This window comes from Orycteropus afer, unplaced genomic scaffold (assembly GCF_000298275.1).
Source record: "Orycteropus afer afer isolate SDZICR_OR568_19922 unplaced genomic scaffold, OryAfe1.0 scaffold00197, whole genome shotgun sequence".
Lineage (NCBI taxonomy): Eukaryota > Metazoa > Chordata > Mammalia > Tubulidentata > Orycteropodidae > Orycteropus > Orycteropus afer.
In genome coordinates, this window is record NW_006921784.1 from 5179738 (window position 1) to 5198720 (window position 18983).

Here is an 18983-nt window from a genome sequence, read left to right on the forward strand (position 1 = left end):
AGCCACTCCGGGCTGCCCAGGCCCTCCATGACAGGGCTGGGATGGGACCCGTTCTTGCTCTCAATATACAATCTACCCTGCTGTCCCAGATGCCTGGGTGGGGAGGCGGGGGGCCCAGAGGCCAATCGAATCAGACTGCACACAGGGACCTGGGAAAGGCGGGGCCAGCAGGAGTGGTTTGCAGGCAGTTTTGCTGGTGAGAGCCCTGAGGGAGCCAAGTCAGGCACTGCCCCTGCTGGTCCGGAATGCCTGGGCAGGGGAAGCACAGCCCATTGTGTCCCCTGCCCACCACAGGATGGCGCTGCTGGGAGGTCCCTGCGCTCCCTGCTGAGTGCCCAGCCGGCCGCCAGCAGCTCTGGGAAGGAGAGGAGATGCTGAGTCGGTTCAGCCCACTCAGCCGCAGCGAGAGCTGATGCCCAATGGCCCTGGGGGGCGTGGCCTGGTGACCTTACCCTGCAGCTGGGCAGAAGGAGGGGCCAAGAGGAGGCCTGCAGGACTAGGGCATCAGGAGCCCTTTCGTGCCTGGGCCTGCTGGAGAAAGGGAGGCAGGGAAGGAGCCTGGGCTGTGCTGAGGAGAAGCCAAGAGGCTCATGGAAGGAGCTGCTTTGGGCCCCAGAGCTGAGTCTTAGGAGAGCAGTGCCAGGAGGGAGCTGTCAGTGGGGAGCTGATGGTCTGGGATAGGGATAGGGGAGACACAACCCTGACACAATTCACCGTGTGACAAGGTAGCTGAGCTGGGGTGACAGAAGGTACCAGATGGATGATGCTGATAATAACTAGAGTAAAATGAGAACAATGGTTCTGTGCAGCAAGGGTAGACGTTGTTGACAGTCACTGGGAGGCTCAATGAACAAGACACTATTTACTCACCCATTTTACAGATGAGGAAAGTGAGGCCCAGAATGACTGCCACACAGCCAGAGGCACTGCATCTCAGCCCCAGAAGAACCTTAGGCTCTGAGCAACAGGCGAGCAGGGGTGAATTTATTGTGACTGGATGTGTCCAGAGACGTATCTGATCTAGCCTCTCAGTGCCCCGAGAAGTAGCCAAGGCCTGGATAATCACTCCCATTTCACAGGTCAGAAAACTGAGGCTCAGGGAGCTTGCATGCCTTGTGTGGCATTCCCAGCCAGTCTGTGGAGAGGCCAGGCCCCTTCCCTCACCACCACCCCCCCATCAGCCCTCTCCTGGGGTGCACTGGGCTTGCTGTCAGGATTAGCAATGCCAGGGATAGCTAACATCCAGTAAGCACTTACGATGTGCCGGGCACATAGAATCTCATCTAATCCACAATCTTTTGTTTTTCTGGTAACAGCTTTATTGAGATATAATTCACATTATGTACAATTCAGCACATAATTCGCTGATTTTTAGTCTCTTCACAGAGTTGCCCAACCATCACCACCAGCACAATATTCGATCATCCCACCAAAAAGAAACCCTGTATCCCTTAGCAACCATTCCCCAATCCCTTGTCCCCCAAGCCCTAGCAACCACTAATCTATCTTCTCTATCAATAAATCACACCTGTTGCCATCAAGCTGATTCTGATTTGTGGCACCCCCGTGTGGCAAAGAGTAGAACTGCTCCATAGGGTTCTCTTGGCTGTCATCTTTACAGAAGCAAATGGCCAGGCCTTGCTCCTTGGCACCACTGGGTCAGTGCAAACCACCAACCTTTAGAGTAGGACTTGACTGCAAACTACAGATTTTTTTGATATTTCATATAAATGGAGTCATATAATAGACAACCTTTTGAATGTGGTGCTAGTGTTACCTCACCTCCCAGATGAAAGGAGGTTGAGGGTTGGAAATGTGAAATACCTTACCTAGGGCCTTCAATGAGGTGATGATGGGTGGGATTCCAACCCAGACCAGCCTGACTTGAGAGGCCATGCCCTTCATCACAAACTCCACCAGCAGAGACCCTTGAGGTCGTCGGGCAGCTCTTCCTGTCCTTCCTTCCTCCCAAGCCTGGGGCCCTACTCCCAAAGGACTCTGCCAGGAAAAGTCTGGGCCTGGGGACTCCACCCAGGCCTCCCATGACCCCGTTCTCAAACCTTCACGTCTCAGCTTGTGGCCTCCCCTGGGAAGCTCTTCCTGACTGCCTACTTTTCTTGCTCCTCCCACTGCCCCCGGACCGGCAGCCTGGGCACTCTCTGGGTAGGTGGAAAACTGAGGCCCCAGGGAGGCATCTGTGGTCACTGAGGCCAGGGAGAGCGTGGGCCAGTGCCAGGTCCCCACCTTCCTCATCGATGCTCTTGGCCCAGCGTATTCCAAATGGGAAGCCCCTCACATTCCAAGAAGAGGACGGACCACTGTGCTGTGAGTCTGGGGGCCTGGTTCAAGTCCCAGCTCCAGGGAAGCCAACACATATCCAGCACTAATGTGAGTCGGGCCCCAGAGGTGTCTTGGAGGAAAGGCCTGGCAATCTATTTCCCAAAAAAACCAGCCACTGAAAGCCCTATGGGACACGGTTCTACTCTGATACAAATGGGGCTGCCGTGAATCAAAGTCAGAAGCAGACTGCCACATCTTTCTCCCGCGGAGTGGCTAGTTAAAACCATCAACCTTTTGTTAGCAGCCCAGCTTTAACCACTGTGACACCAGGGCTCCTATTAATAAGGTTAGGCCCTTATTTTGTCCCTCTGCTATCCTACCAAGGAGCTTTGGCGGCACTGTGGTTAAAGCACTGGACTGCTAACCAAAAAGTCGATGGTTTGAACCTGCAAGCCACTCCAGGGGAGTAAGATGAGGCAGTCTGCTTCCGTAAAGACTTACAGCCTCAGAAACCCTCCCGGGCAGTTCCATTCTCCTATAGGGCCACTGAGTCAGAACTGACTCCATGGCAATGGGTTAGGCCTTCCTGCCTTCTTGATCAAATCTTTTCTTAGCTCATTATAAGGGAGCCTGGGGACTACTGCTTCAGCCATTTGTTATTGGGGTACCTGGCCCTCAAAAGCCTCATCAGCAGATTGAGTACAACAATAACAGCACCCACCAGACAGGGTTGTTGTGAGGGTCATAGGAAGTGCTCAAGAAATCTAAGTTACTACTGGGGCTTGTTACTTCCATAGTCACATTCCCTATCTGTCTCCATGCTAAGCTGCAGGAGGGCACCGGTCCCCAACCTCCAGGACCGCCCCCCAATCCCGGGGGAGATAATGCAGCAAGGGAAGGAGCTACCAGCGCACTGCATGTTCGAAACAAATCGACTGATCTAGCTACAATTTCTCAGGGGCCCGCTTGGGGATGGGAATGCCGAAAATGCGGGATAAAATTCCGATTTTTGCAGTCGTCCTAAAGAGCCCCCATTGCACTGGTGCAGAAACTGAGGTCTGGGGAGGCGAAAGTTGCCCAAGGACACATAGAGGCGAGGACACAGGTCCACGGCTTGATGTACCAGTGTCCTCGCTGGCCGAACCGTCCCCAGGGAAGAGCACTAACTCCAGCAGCCCCATCCGGTCCGGCCCCGCCCCCGGGAAACGCGGACTAGCCAGCCCCTCCCGCTCCTCCAGAGGCTGTGCGCGCAGTCCTCCCGACGTGACCCGCGGCGTCACCACGCCCCCAGGCGCTCCCGCCCTCCGAGCTTTACTTACCACGGAAGAATTGATGGCGGTTAAGGCCACCACCACCTTTCCGCAGTCCTCATGTACGTCTCTGACTCGGCGCCGCAGCGACCAAGGTTCCCTACAAGTTTGAGACCGGGCTGAAGGCAGTGCGCCCGCTTTTTCCAGCCCAGACCTTCAGAGGAGTGCTCGGCAATCTTCGGAGGCTGGAATAAGCGTTCGGGCTTTTCCGGCGCAGAGGGGCGGGGCTGACGCGACAAACCGGCGTGTCCGCCGCTGCCCGCAGGGGACGCTGTTGCCAGCGCAACTTTTTTGAGCGTGAAAGTTACTGGTCTAGCCAGATAATTAGGTTCTCTAGCCAGGAATTTGTCCTCTGGAAAATATGTTTAATGACAAATACCAACTTGTGAGGCTCCAGTGGGACCCGGATAAATTTGTGAAAGGAACCAAATTACTTAATTTCTCTATGCTGCAGTTTGTTCATCTGTAAATAGGGATAATTGGATCGGTCTTCCCTGTGGATACTGTGAGTGTCGCAAACGTGTAGGAAAAATGCAAAGTGCTTGGCACAAGGCCTGGCACGTGGTAAACGACAGTGATTGTAACGATGAGCAAAGTGCCAAGCAAACGCTGGCTAGGAGTCAAGAGACCGCTACAGACCACGTGGCCTCAGCTTCCCCATCTGTATAAAGACCTCTCAGGCCCTCTGAGCCTGGCTTCCTTCTCCAGCTCGTAAAATACTAATAATTATAAGCTTATAATTACATTTATAACAACGTGGAGTAGGGATATGAGATGTCACCGCTGAATGGCGTTTATTCATTCAACGAATTTTACTGAGCATCTACTCTGGTTGCAGGTCTTGGGGACACACTGAGTAGGAGGTGACTTTTGCTCTTGTGGGGTCCACAGTCCAGTGAGGAAACAAATGAATAGCTGTTTAGAATACAGTGTCAGGAGTGTATTCTAAATAGGGAAAGGCGTTCTGTGTCCACCTGTGGGAACCAGAAGGAAGCAGGTATTTAAACGTTGAGGGTTGGGAAAGGTTCCTGGAAAAGGAGGTAACATGGAATTTTTGAGAGATAGAAAGGCTTTAGGTGAAGGGTGAGGGGAATAATGTTGAGGTCGGGGAAAGGGTTCCAGACAGAGGACACCCAAGAGTGTGAACAAATGTGGCAGAATCAAAAATGTTATGGTTCTGAGCCTAGAATACAAGGGGTTTGGGCAGGGCCAGGCACCACCCCTAACTGCTCCCAAGCCACCACCAGGAACATTCTTGTGTCCTTCTGCCTGTTCAAGCGTACATGTCACCACCATGTGTTCAGCCCATGTGCACATTCCGAACTCCCCAGTGCAAAGAGCACGCCCTGCCCCTGCAAGCTGTGGTGTAGGCATGGGACGCCACTGGCACCAAGTCCCAGGACATGCAGTTATGTCATAAGCAGGACACAGGGCACCAGGGAGGGTGAGGAAGGCCCAGATTGAGAGATGATGAAGACATCCCAGGAAGTGGGCTGGTCCTGAGCAGAGACAGGAGGTAGGATGGGGACAGGAGGAGTTCCTAGACTAGGAAGTTGTGAATCCTGGTTCAATGCGCAGCAGGTGATTTAACCTCTTGCCCTCAGTTTGCTGACTTGTAAAGCTTCTTGATGCAGCACTTAAAGACGACTACGTACATAAAAATTTAACAGCAGGAGCTCAGTCAGCAAGACTGAGGCCACTGGTTCCAAATGCACATTCCTAGGCACCCCCACTAGAGATTCTGGCCCAGGGGTTGTGGGTAGGCCCAGGATCTGCATTGTAACCAGCACCCCAGAAGCTTCTGAAGCAGAACTAATTATTTTTTAACCAAAGCACACACTATTCTACACTCTCTGCTATTGGGTGCCCTCCATTCTGACTTACAGTGACCCCATGTGACAGAGTTGAACTGTTCCATAGAATTTTCTTGGCTGGAGCTGCTGGGTGGGTTTGTTGGTCAGTAGCTGGGAGCTCTGGTAGCATAGTGGCTAAATCACTTGACTGCTAACCAGAAGGCTGGCAGTTCAAACCCACCAGCCACTCCTCGGAAGGAAGGTTGGGCAATCCTACTTCCGTAGTGATACTGCCTCGGAAACCCAAGGAGGGGTCACTATGAGTCGGGGCTAGATGGCACATAACAACAACAACAACAAGCTGAGTATTTAACCATTGCACCTCCAGGGCTCTTAACTCCCACTCACTGCCATTGAGGTGATTCTGACTCATAGCGACCTCCATTGGGTTCCCATTGCCTCCATTGAGGCGGTAAATCTGTATGGAAGCAGATTGCCCCATCTTCCTTCTGTGGAGCACCCGGTGGGTTTGAACTGCCAGCCTTCTCGTTAGCAGTCAGATGTCTTAGGCATTGCCCCGCCAGAGCCCCTTTTACTCCCCCTAGCAGACAGCAAGGACCTCGAGGTCAGCTCTGCTTCCTCCTTCCTCTACCGCTGAGCTCCCCAGCAGAAGGAGGTCCAGACGCCCAGCAGAGCTTTCCCGGGGGTGCCTGTCAAGTCCCCATGCCAGGCCAGCCCTGGGCTGCTGCAGTCTCCTGTCCACCGCCAGCACTTGGCTCGGAACCGAGGAGGCGGCTTCAGAAACTTTCCTGGCACGTCTCCCCCATGCTGACATCTGCTCTGTTTGGGGGGTGCCGCAAGGCTGCCTCCGGGTGCTGCATGTCCTCATGCAGCCTGACTGCGGAGGGACAGGCAGAGTGTGGCTGCCTCAGAGTAGGGAGAGCTTCAGGTCCCCACACCCAGAAGGAGCCTCTTTTTTTTTTTTTTTTTTTAAGTCATTGTAAAAAAATAACCCAACATTTACCAGTTCAACATTTTTCTGGTGTACAGTTTAGTGCTATCAGTTACATTAATAATGGTATGCAACCACTGCCCACAGTCAGAGCCAAATGCAAGGGCCTCTTAAACCCAGTAGCACCTCAGGAATGACATTTCTGCAGCTGATGCTGTCCTCTCAAGCCTAAACACTGAATTCAAGCTCTTTGGCCTGGACTCTTCCCAAAACATACTATGGACCTCCTCCTCCTCCAGGATATAGAGATGACTCATCACTGAAACTTTTTTTTTTCCCTGAGAGCCAGGGTAAATACTGGGAAGTGGGGAGAACCTGGGCTCCCCAAGTTTAGGGATAAGCTGCAGCCCCTCCACTGCCTTGCTCTGGGACCTCGCTGTCCTCTGTACAAGGGGTGACACTCCCCCCACCCCAAGAGCTGTTACAGACATCATGCCAGCACACGGCAGGCGGGTGCTGACCACGCAGAAATCACCTCAACCGTTTTCTTGATGACTCAAGACCTACACTGTCAATCATCGTTCCGTGACTACCTTCTATTTATCCCTTTCTTGGGCTAGGTGGTCCAGAAGCCTGAGTTGGGGGTCATTACTTTCAGACTCCACTGCCTAGGAAGACCCTTTGTTCCCGGAGAATCTGGGGGGAAAATAAACAGAGCCAGTTCTCAACCGTCCTTGCTGTACCAAGATGCCAAGAGGAATGCCAAAGCAAAGCTCCCGGCCAACCACGATGGGGCAAGGACCATGCTGGGTCCCGTCCTGTCCTGATGTGGTAGTCCTGTGGGTATCCACTGTGAACCTGACAGGCGGCAGCACTGTGATGGAGTTGAGTATACCCACTGCAGAGCCCGTCAGACCCGGGTTTGAACTCCAGCTCCACCACTTACTAGCTGTGAAACCTACAGCAAGTTACCCGACCTCTCTGAGCCTCCTTACCCAAATCATGCAGTGGAGACAGAAACATTACATACTTCACAGGGTTACAGGGATGAGACTCTGCATAATCACAGAGGCATTTCCCCGCCTCCTTAGATGAGCAATTTCACTCCTTCTGCCACTTAGTCTCTGGCTCTAGGTAACACTAGTAGTGACAGTGCAACAGCCCTAGAGCCCCCGGTAACTCGCGAGCCCCACCCAATCACTAGAAGAAGGTCACCTAGGAATGACCAATGAGCTGTCTCACTCCCACATTTCCAGAGCCACAGCCCGAGAACCATTTACTCTGCCACCGGAACTGGAGGAGGGGATGGATCCACCCACCAGCTCCTGGCCTTTGTGACAAGAGGAGCCTCCCACCCGGTGCAGTCCCAGGGCGATTGCCCTGCCCCAGGCTATCATCAGCTGCAGGCAGGTCCCCTGGTGGTTAAGACTGTGGGTGGACACCAAGAAGGGAGGCTTATGCAAAATGGTATGTCAGTTCAGTTGTTGCTGTTTGCTGCATAAAGGTGGGGCTCCCCCACTTTACTTTCATTCTGATTTGAGCCCTGCAAAAAAATAGGGCACTTCCCAAGGAAGAGGGAGAGGGAGGAAGGGAAACAGGATAGAAGAAATTGGAGGAAAAGGGGGAGAGGTTTGATAGAGGAGAGAAGGGGGGCACAGGAAGGAGAGAGGAGAATGTGGGGTGGGATGAACACTTAAGGGGAACAGAGGAGCGGCAGGGAGAGAGAAAAGCTCAGGGCTTCACCACCCCACCACCCACTGCTCTCAAGTTGATCCAACTCATAGCAACCCTCTAGGACAGAGTACAAGTGCCCCATAGGGTTTCCAGTGCTGCAAATCTTGACGAAGGTAAATCGCCTCATCTTTCTCCCATGGAGCAGCTACTTGCTGAATGTATAAAGGGAATAGTAGGAGTGGGGTGAACTTGCAGGCAATGCAACAAGGAGGCCTGGGGTGAGCGTGAGGGTAAGGGACCACGTTTTCAAGCCCCACTTCCCCAGTCGGCCGTGCTGGTCGCAGACTCCCTCCAAGGGCTCCCCAGACCACAGAACTGTCCAGATATCAGGTGCTGAAATGTCCAGCATTCAGACAAGTCCGTTCAGTCATTCAGCTACTTGCTATGCATCTACTGTATGACAGCCACTGGTCCAAGTGCTGGAGAAACCGGTAGTAAACAAAAGAGAGAAGATTTCCTGCCCTTTTGGAGCCTGTGTTCTGGTGGGGAGGAGACAAGAGAAGAAAGATACACAGTAATGTGTTAGAAAAGGTCAAAGTCTATGATGAAAAATAAAGCAGGAAGAGAATGAGGAGTTTAGCAAATGCACCCCAGGTAGCAGTTACATGTTGTTCCCTGTTGAGGTGACACAGTGATGTGGGATGCCCGGGCCAGGAGGGTGGCCTTCACATGAAGGATGCGCTGATACTGGGTCACGGGTCACTGGGACTCTCAGCTGGGTGACCTGTCAGAGGCCAAACCCCAACCCCTGCCCCAGAAAGCTGCCTGTTCCCTTTCTGGGGACCTCTCATTCCTCCACCTTCAGGACACCTGGGCCTCTACTAGACAAGGAAAACCGACCTGAAACCTGTGTGTCCTCATCTGCTTGGGCCTGCATGGTTTGAGATGCTGGACTCCCCTCTGCCCTGTGACAAAAGTCAATACAGGCAACCCACTTCCTCACCTTTGCCTCAGTTTACTCATGTACAGAGACAACGATCCGTGCCTAGTGAACAAGGTTTGGGGAGTACCAATGACAAAGTGATGGACCTCCATCCTCTGAGTCCCCAGTGCTCACACAGGGTCAAAGCCAGGAGACTGGAGTGACAGCAGCACTTGGCCGACATGCACATGAAACTTACCACTTTACCCTTCACCCTGCAGACACACTGGACCTAGAGGGCAGCCCAGGGACAGTAGAGACTGAGCCCAATGCTGGGCGGCCCGATACGGCCGGGGCAGTGGGTCCTCCGGAGGCAGCCTCTGCACCCTCGTCCTAGGAGACACTCGGGGAAGGAAAGGCCTGTCGTCAGTAAGCCTGGGACTCAGCACACGCTGGAAGATTCCAGACGCTCACTGCCAATGCCAGGCTCTGGGAAGATCTGACGGAAAACGCTGTTTAACTCCTGTGGCCATGAAGCCCCTCTCTGGTCCTTTCAGGAGGAACACCTATCGCCATCTGAAGAAGGTGCTTTGGGAAATGCTGGACAGGGCTTTAGGAAGGACTTGTAAATCCATATCCTGGGGAGCCAGTTTTCGGGGTTTATGGAGTTCTGTGATTTCAATGCCTAGTAAGGCGCCTATGTGCTTACATTGGATGAGTGAATGAATGAATGATGGAAGAATTCAGCGAAGGAATGAATTAATGAATATGCTGTTCTGCTCATTCCCACGTGGACAGAACAAGAAGAGAAAAGTGAAACTGAATCAAATCCCAAGGACTTGGCAGAGTAATTCTTGGTCCCTTCTAGATCACAAGTTTGGCTGAAGAACTGATGAAATTTACTTATCCATTTACCCTAAGACAACAGAGTGGTTAAGTGTGATGCTGAGTGTCAGCACTGGGAACCATGGCAACACACAGGAGGGGATGACTGACTAAATAAATGAGAGTGAAGGAGGTCAGGGAGGGCTTCCTGGAGGTGAGCCCGTAGGGCCCTATGGGGACTGACAGGGATCCCATGCCCAGGCCTTTTTTTTCAGCCACAGGAGTCAAACCTGGGGCTTCTTAGAATCTACAGGCAGCCAAGATCTGATGACTGTGGCCCCGGGTCTCAACAAAGCCCATGTTGGCCCCCTCTCCTTTGTGACTCAGGCCCCTTCCACATTTCCCCCTTGCTGTCAACTGCCTGTCAGGCCCCCACACCCAGCATTCTGAAAAGATCCAAAGAACAAGGTTCTAATGGCAAAATTCCAAGCAGAATGACAAGTAAATGGGGGGAGGGCTATGTGAGAGAGCAAGGGAACCCTGCCCAAAGCCCCCAAAATGCCATTCTCAGAAGTCGCAGGCCAGACACTCACCTCCAGTCTCCCAGCACCGTCTGCAAAGCAGCCTCTCAGCCCCTGCAAACTGGAGCATAAGTGGATCTCTAAACGGGAAGAAAAAATGCTTTATCATGTTCTGCTTCTCCGGGCAAAACCAGAAACGCCCTTCCCCCTCTTCCCACCTCCCCAGCGCACTCTCCTTCCAGTAAAACGTGGTTAAAGGGACAGTACCCCCACTTCCCCAGCTTGGAGGGTCTGCTTAGACCATGTCATGGGGAAGAAGGCAAAGGGCAAAAGAGAATAGAACTGCTGGAGGTGTGTCCTGGAGGCACGTTGGTCCCTGTCCTGGGGATCCCACACAAAAAAAATTTGGGTAAACTGGGGGGTGCAATCCAGGTGGAGATAACTGCCTGAAGAAGATTCAGATGGGAGGGGTCTACTCTGGCTCCATGGGGTCTCAGGGCTCCCGCATCCCAGGGGTCCTTTCAACTCCCAGTGGAGAAGCGAACAGCCCAGGAGTACGTGTAGCAGAACTTCACAGGCGATGGGGCTGAACCCCCAGCGGAGAGCTGAGGCTCTAGTCCCTGGCAGGCACCCCTCCCCAACTCTCCATCTGCATTACACAGAGGTCCGGCCAGCAGGATGGGTAACTCGGTCCCCCCACCCCCAAGCGGAAGCAGAAGTTAACCCTTTCCTCTACAACAAATAGGCGCTGTCCCCAGTGCTGAAGCGTTGCTGCGGCGCTACGCCCCCACTCCCAAGGTTGTTAACAGGAGACAAATCCAGAAGGAGACATGTGATATCTGCAGTTTCAATCCCCCCTCCAAATCCTGGGACACACCCCATCAGGACTGATGGGGGTGAGGGACTCTGGTATCCTAAAAGCATGCCACCATTTATGGCAGGAGGAAGGGCAAAAAGGGCTGCCTACCTAGGAAGCCACTTGTCTGTGGTGCAGTGGCAGCTGAGATGATGAGGCGGAGGGAGGTGAACTTCCTAGTTGTGGGAAAGTGGCTGCCTGGTCCACAAGGCAGTACCTGTGTCCTCTTCCCCCTTCCAGCAACACTTCAGCCGGTCACCCCCAAATATGAAGTTAATGGAGGAGTTGGGGATCTAGAGTTGCAGCCTGTTCCCCAGGGCAAGATCCCCTTCGTCGTTCAGATGGAAAAACCGAGGTGTGTGCGCGTGCGGCGCAACTTGGCCAAGGTCATACAACCTATAGTCAGTAAGTCTGCAAAGCTGACCCTTGTGTGCAGACCCCTGGCCCGAGGACTTGTAGCACACCTGCCACCTCTCCCCACCCTGCACAGTGCTCAGTAAGGACCTCCCAAGTGCGGGTCTCCCAACTTTCTACTGAGTCCCCCACAGCACCCCCACTCTGGGTTCTATGCCCTTCACATACAGCCCAGGTACCCCAGCCCCTTCACTGAACCTAGCTAAGGCCAGCTCCATCTCCCAGCTCCCTCCCCGGGGACACGCTGGACCATTTGGGGAACACAGTGCCTAGGGTTCCTTTCTCCAACTTCTGCAGTGTCACCCACACCCCCACTCAGGGTGGCCTGGCCACCCTCTCCAAGCCCATGTCCCCCTCCACTACCCCGTAACCGGCTGCTGAGTTTCTCAAGAGCTCTCCTGGGGGGATCCTCTAATAATTAGGGGAACCCTGTACTTCCATCCAGGGGTCCCCATCTCCATCTTCTGTACGGTCCACCATCCCCCAATCTGGGTTGTCTCACTCCCTCTCCGATTCCAGGCCGGCTGCATAGTGTCTACACTCCCCATCCTCGGGGTCCCTCTAACTAGGAGGGAAACCCCAAATCCTTTCCATGTTACGACCGTCTCCCACTGACTTCAGGGTCTTCTAAAAATCATACGGAGAGCAAACTTCCTCTTATTCCCATTCTGGTCACCTAGTCCTCTCCCCACTTCGGGTCTCCTCCCCTATTTGGAAACAGCAGCAGGGTCTGCCAACCCCTACCCAGGGGTTTGCACCAGTCCACTTCAGGCGTCTATGCCCTGACCCACCCTCGGGGAGGGGGCTCCTCTGTTACTCTCTCGGTTCCCCTTCACTCTGGGGTCCCCCTGCCCCGCCCCTGTCACTGCGGCTGAACCGGACGGCCCCGGTCGCGGGGGTGGAGGCGGAGAGGGCGGGGCCCGCCCCCCCCAACAGCCGAGGGGCCGGGCCGACCCGGGCCGGTTGGCTATAAAAGTGCCGGCGTCCTGGTGCTGCCGCAGTGCGGTCCGCCCTGGCCCCGCTAGCCCGCTCCGCTCGCGGCCCGCACCTGTTCCGGCCATGATGAGCTTCGGCAGCGCGGACGCGCTGCTGGGCGCCCCGTTCGGGCCGCTATCCGGAGGCGGCGGCTTATACTACTCTCTGGGCCGCAAGGGCGGCGCCGGCAGCGCGCGCTCCGCAGCCGGCTCGTCCAGCGGCTTCCACTCATGGGCGAGGACGTCCACGAGCTCCGTATTGGCCTCTCCCGGCCGATTCCGCGGCGCGGCCGCCGCCTCGAGCACCGACTCGCTTGACACTCTGAGCAACGGACCGGAGGGCTGCGTAGTGGCAGCGGCGGCGGCACGCAGCGAGAAAGAGCAGCTGCAGGTGCTGAACGACCGCTTCGCGGGCTACATCGACAAGGTGCGGCAGCTCGAAGCACACAACCGCAGCCTGGAGGGCGAGGCAGCGGCGCTGCGACAGCAGCAGGCAGGCCGCGCCGCCATGGGCGAGCTGTATGAGCGCGAGGTGCGCGAGATGCGCGGCGCCGTGCTGCGGCTGGGTGCGGCGCGCGGCCAGCTGCGCCTGGAGCAGGAGCACCTCCTGGAGGATATCGCACACGTGCGTCAGCGACTTGACGACGAGGCCCGGCAACGCGAGGAAGCCGAGGCAGCAGCGCGTGCACTAGCGCGCTTCGCGCAGGAAGCCGACGCGGCGCGAGTCGAGCTGCAGAAGAAGGCGCAGGCACTGCAGGAAGAGTGCGGTTACCTGAGGCGCCACCACCAGGAAGAGGTGGGCGAGCTGCTCGGCCAGATCCAGGGCTGCGGCGCCGCGCAGGCGCAGACGCAGGCCGAGGCGCGCGACGCCCTGAAGTGCGACGTGACGTCGGCGCTGCGCGAGATCCGCGCACAACTCGAGGGCCACGCGGTGCAGAGCACGCTGCAATCTGAGGAGTGGTTCAGAGGTGCGCAGGCGTGGGGAAAGGGGCACGGTTAGAGGGTGCGCTCGCGGGTTCCTCGGGGAGGGCGCACCGATTGGCCTCTGCATGCACTCCGCTTAAATAACCAAAAAAACCCCAAAAAGCACTGCTGTCGAGTCGGTTTCGACTCATAATGACCCCAAAGAAATGAAGGCAGTATCTCTACAGAAGTAGATGGCACAGACTTCCTTCCGAGGAGTGGCTGGTGGGTTTGAACCACCAGTCTTCTGGTTAGCAGTCAAATGCCTTAGGCATTATGCCACTAGGGCTCCTAATACTGGGTTTCATTCTGATTGCTTTGTGGGCACCACCCAACTCTGAGCTCTCCTTTGCCTGCACTCATTCGTGGTCCCGTCGGCTCTCCTCCTGTTTTGGGCACTCTGCTCGCCTGTCAAGATTCCTCCCCTGCAGCTCCAAGGAATTTCTGGTCAGCAGGCTGGCGCTGGGGACACTTCACGCTTCAAAATAGTTCGCCTTCCCTGCTCAGTACTGCCCATCCCCCCTTTTTGCATACTGCTGGGGACCCCATTCTCTTGACCCCCACTGCTCCGCCCTTAGTTAGGTTTGGGTTGTTAATGTCTCCTCTTTGGTTCAGAGAAGCTGAGAGACTTCTAAACTCTCCCCTCCCCCAGCTCCCGTTGCCTCCCTGCCCTGAGTCTGCTAGGCTGCCGTGCCTTGTTTTGCCGGAACCTTCACCCACACCTGCCTCTCTGGCCTTCATCTCTTTGGGGTTAAAAGAGGGGATGTACCAGTTGAGCACCTTAATTCAGGAAGGACCATGATCCCTCTGGAAGCTATCAGTAAAACTTTGTGCATTTATCTGGCGGTAGGGTGCAGAGGTTGCAACAATTTTCATCTGGGTCCATGACCCCAAATGAATGACAATCCTCATTCAGCTTGATGGTGTTGCAGGCTGTGCAGGACACTAGCAGGGGGAGCTAAGACCGCTGGGGTTTGAGTTCCTGGCTTTTCTCCCTCGGTATCATCCCTCCCCCATCTTTCCAGCAAGGCTCCACCCGGAGCAAACCTCTGCTCTCCTGGACTTGGTCCTTCACAAAGGAGTCAGGCCCTTAAACCACTGTCTGGTAGTTAAGAGTGTGCACTTTTGGGAGAGGTCGACCAGTATCCAGAGCTTCACTGCCTCCAGCAAGTCTTCTGAGAACCCAGAGCCCCTTGCTGTCAGGGACCAGGTTGTGACCTCTATTGGCTCATGGTGGTGGGGGTGGCTCCTGTTGTAAAGAATATGCAGGCAGGTGCAGGATGGGACAGAGGGACTAGGCACACAGGCCCCGGAGTTCTGCAGTGACCTTGGGTCCTGCATAGAAACCCGCAGAGAAGGGCCTGTGGTAACATGGCAGCCTGATTACTTGAGACACCCTTAGGCCTGCGGAGGTTGCAGGCACATAAACTAGTTGAGCCACAAAGTCAGAGTTAAGCCCCATGCACCAGGAATCACATCTGAATCCAGACACTGCAGGCTTTTGCTGAGGAGTTACCAGGCAGAAATGGCAGCTTATGGATTCTGACTGGGGCGGGGGGGCAGTGTCTCATCTTTGGAGCCAGTCAGACACTGGATTTGAATCCAGCTCTGCCACTTCTTGCTGGGTAGTGTGGGGCAGCAGTCGCTTGTCTGTCACATAGGATGTAGTGAGTTAAGCATGCAGGCTAGTGCCTGGCACACAGTGGGTCCTCAACCCATGCACACTGCCTTCTGGATCTGGCCACTGGATTCCAGGTTCATTCGGGTGTGGGACCCTGTGTCTTGTCCCCTCTTCCCCCAGTGAGGCTGGACCGACTGTCGGAGGCGGCCAAAGTGAACACAGACGCCATGCGCTCAGCACAGGAGGAGATAACTGAGTACCGACGTCAGCTGCAGTCCAGGACCACGGAGCTGGAGGCACTCAAAAGCACCAAGGACTCGCTGGAGAGGCAGCGCTCTGAGCTGGAGGATCGGCATCAGGCAGACATCGCGTCCTACCAGGTGAGCAGGGACGGGGCAGAGAGACACACTACCCCACCTGGCTGGGTGATCCAGGACCAGTCAGGGCCCCTCTCTGAGCAGGGATGTATGATGGTGAAGAGCATGGGCCTTGGAGTCAGATTTACCATGGTACCAGTACTTTCTAGCTGTGTGACCCCAGGACAGTTATTTACCTCTCTGAATCAGTTTTCTTGTCTGTAATGAAGAGAGAAAGAGGGGGAAAAAAAAAAAAAAAATCTCTTGCTTTGCAGAGCTATGAAGATGAAGTGAGATATCCCAAATTTAAATGACATGGAGGGCCTGGAAGTGCTCAGCCATATCTTGGTCACTGTAAGCATTCAGTAAACAGTAACCATAGCACCTGTGAGTCTGTAGCTTGCAGTAGGCCTTAGCAGAATCCCATTAAAGGCAACTGGTGGAAGTAAATGTCCTTTTCAAAGACTTTATTCAAGTAATGAGCCACTATAGAAACATTCAGAAAACGAGAAAATAATAATCACCCATAATAGTTTATTTTAAGCATGGCTGCAGTGGGATTGGTGGAGTGGGGGAGAAGTTTGTTTTGTTCTGTTTTTCTCTTTTTTTTTTTATTGTGATTTGGGGAAAGTTTACACAGCAAATTCATTTTCCATATAGCAGTTCATGCACATTTTGTTTCATGACTTTGACTGCAATTCCCCATGATATAACAGCTCTCTTCCCACTTCCTGGGGGAGAAGTTTTTGTGTTTAACATACATTCGTGTGTTGTCACAATCATCAACAAGAGGTGCTTACTAAGCCCTTACCATGTGGCAGGCACTTTGGGGCATTGGGAAAATAAAGAGCAGCAAAGGAACCCAAGTCCCTGCTCCCAAAGAGCTTGGATTTGTTGCTGAACATTGAAGATATCTGTAAAAATATGACTCATCAGCCTGTCACAGGGATAACCACTGTTGGCATCTGGTGGGTTTCGTTCCAGACCTTTCCCCAGGCTGAGATTATACACATGAGAACTCTTGTTCCAGGTGATATTATCTTTGCCCACAAATGAGAACCCTGCGTCTTTGACAGGGTGGGAGTTGGCTGCAGCGAGCCCTGGCTGGGCAGGGCAGCTCTAGATTTGCCCACCAGTACCGTCTTCCCTGGTGCTGAAGGCTAGGCTCTGGCTGGTGCGTGATGTGTGTGACCTCTCCTCTCCAGGAAGCTATTCAGCACCTGGATACCGAGCTGAGGAACACCAAGTGGGAGATGGCGGCCCAGCTCCGAGAGTACCAGGACCTACTCAATGTCAAGATGGCTCTGGATATCGAGATTGCCGCTTATAGGTGACGTGGGCTGGGGGCCTTCGGGGTGGTGGGGATCAGCCCCTGAGCTCTTATAAGGCGCTAAAGCCTTGGGTTTCAAGCCCCAGCTAGGTAGCTGCCTGTCTTAGAGGTAAAAATCTTAAGAGTGACTTATTTTCATTTTGCAAGTGACTTAGAGGGTTAAAACCACCCACTGCCTCCCCAGATTTAGTCAGCTTGAGAGGGAAAAGAGCTACTTGTAGTTGAGGTCTTTTTTAACCTTGTCCCTTAGATTTTCTTTGTTCTCTGAACATTTGTTTCCTGGGGAAATAAAATGAGGGTGATAATAAGAGTACCCACGTGGTGGGGGTGCTGGGAGGATTTCGTGAGCTAATTCAGGGAATGCAGGTACTGTTGGACTGCTGTAGTAAATGGTACCTGTGAGGCAGCCAGCCCCAAGGAATGAGACCTCCCAACTTAAGCTTCATTTAGATGCTTCCTTCTCCTAAGAAGGAAGACTGGGCAATCTACTTCCGTAGAGATACTGCCTCGGAAACCCAAGGAGGGGTCGCTATGAGTCGGAAACGACTCGACGGCAGTGAGTTTGGTTTTTGGTTTAGCAGGTAGGCTGACACCACGAAGACCTGCCCGAGTTGCTCAGTAGTGACCCTTCACTTCCCACCCCTTGGCTGTCTAGTGTTGCTCCTCAAAGTGTGGTCTGTGAACCAGCAGCATCTGAAGGTTTATTAGCAAGGCAGAATCTCAGGCCTCATCCCAGACCCGTTGCATTAGAGTCTGCATTTTGATAAGATCCCTGGCCACTAAATTTGGGGAGCACTGGTCTATGAGGTAGCCCCTACACTTCTCTCAGGTAGGCCCTCTGCTAAGTCCCTTTCATTTAGTATCACACTTAAACAACCACATGAGGTAGGGCTCTTATGACCCTCTCACCAGTGAAGAATCTGAAGCTTAAAGAGTTTGGCTTGGCCAACGTCTCCCATCTAGTGAGTTGCAAGGTTGAGAGTAGAAACTGCATCATCCTACTCCTAAAACCCAAAGGATGAGAATAAGGTGACAAGAGACCCCTCAAATTCCAATGGGAACATTCTAAGACCTCTTAAACTCAAATTTATAAATGTTGTTGTTTGCTCAGGCCCCCAGCATTCTCTTGAGTCACATTTTAATCGAGGAACGCCTAATGTAGCTTTTGTTAATGGAGGAGCTCTCTCTTGAACGCCATTTTTCAGGGGAAAAGTCGTTTTATTTCATGAGTTTTAACATTAGATGAATTAAATAAGAGCAACGTCTTTGGGGTACAGATTCTAGGTGGTAAATGGGATTATTTGCTAAGTAATGTTCTCCAGTCTCAAAGTGTCCACCATTCATATTCATTCCTTTACCAACATGCATATCATTGGACACCATAGACCTTTACAGTAACCTAGGAAGACCCTAAATGGACAGATCTGCAATGAGTTAATGATAATGTCTTTTGTTTTCCTTCTGCAGAAAACTCCTGGAGGGAGAAGAGTGTCGGATTGGCTTTGGCCCAAGTCCTTTTGCCCTTCCTGAAGGACTCCCCAAAGTTCCTTCCATAGCCACTCACATAAAGGTCAAAAGTGAAGAGAAGATCAAGGTGGTAGAAAAGGCAGAAAAGGAAACTGTGATTTTGGAGGAACAGACAGAAGAGATACAGCTAACTGAAGAAGTGACAGAAGAAGAGGAAAAAGAGGCTAAAGAGGAAGAAGAAGAGGGAGAAGAGAAGGAAGCAAAATCTCCAGCAGAAGAGGTATCCCCAGAGAAGGAGGTCAAGTCCCCTGTGAAGGAAGAAACAAAATCACCCACCAAGGACAAGACCCCCGAGAAGGAAGAGGCTAAGTCACCAGCTGAAGTCAAATCTCCAGAGAAGGAAGAGGCTAAGTCACCAGCTGAAGTCAAGTCCCCAGAAAAGGCCAAGTCCCCTGAGAAGGAAGAAGCAAAATCTCCAGCTGAGGCCAAGTCCCCTGAGAAGGCCAAGTCCCCAGTGAAGGAAGAGGCTAAGTCTCCAGCTGAGGCCAAGTCCCCAGAGAAGGCCAAGTCCCCAGTGAAGGAAGAGGCTAAGTCTCCAGCTGAGGCCAAGTCCCCAGAGAAGGCCAAGTCCCCTGTAAAGGAAGAGGCTAAGTCTCCAGCTGAGGCCAAGTCCCCTGAGAAAGCCAAGTCTCCTGTGAAGGAAGAGGCTAAGTCTCCAGCTGAGG

General features: G+C 53.5%; 1 protein-coding gene and 1 pseudogene across 1 annotated transcript in view; one reads left to right on the forward strand and one right to left on the reverse strand.

Moving 5' to 3' along the window:
- The window catches only part of LOC103203036, a 22369-nt pseudogene extending 9761 nt beyond the window's left edge, over positions 1 to 12608 (reverse strand).
- The window catches only part of NEFH (neurofilament heavy chain), a 7790-nt gene continuing 1413 nt past the window's right edge, over positions 12607 to 18983 (forward strand). Inside the window, exons 1-4 of the mRNA XM_042781939.1 lie at positions 12607 to 13489; positions 15286 to 15485; positions 16667 to 16791; positions 18259 to 18982. Coding sequence (XP_042637873.1) covers positions 12607 to 13489; positions 15286 to 15485; positions 16667 to 16791; positions 18259 to 18982 — 1932 coding nt within the window. The remainder of the gene's footprint in view (positions 13490 to 15285; positions 15486 to 16666; positions 16792 to 18258; position 18983) is intronic.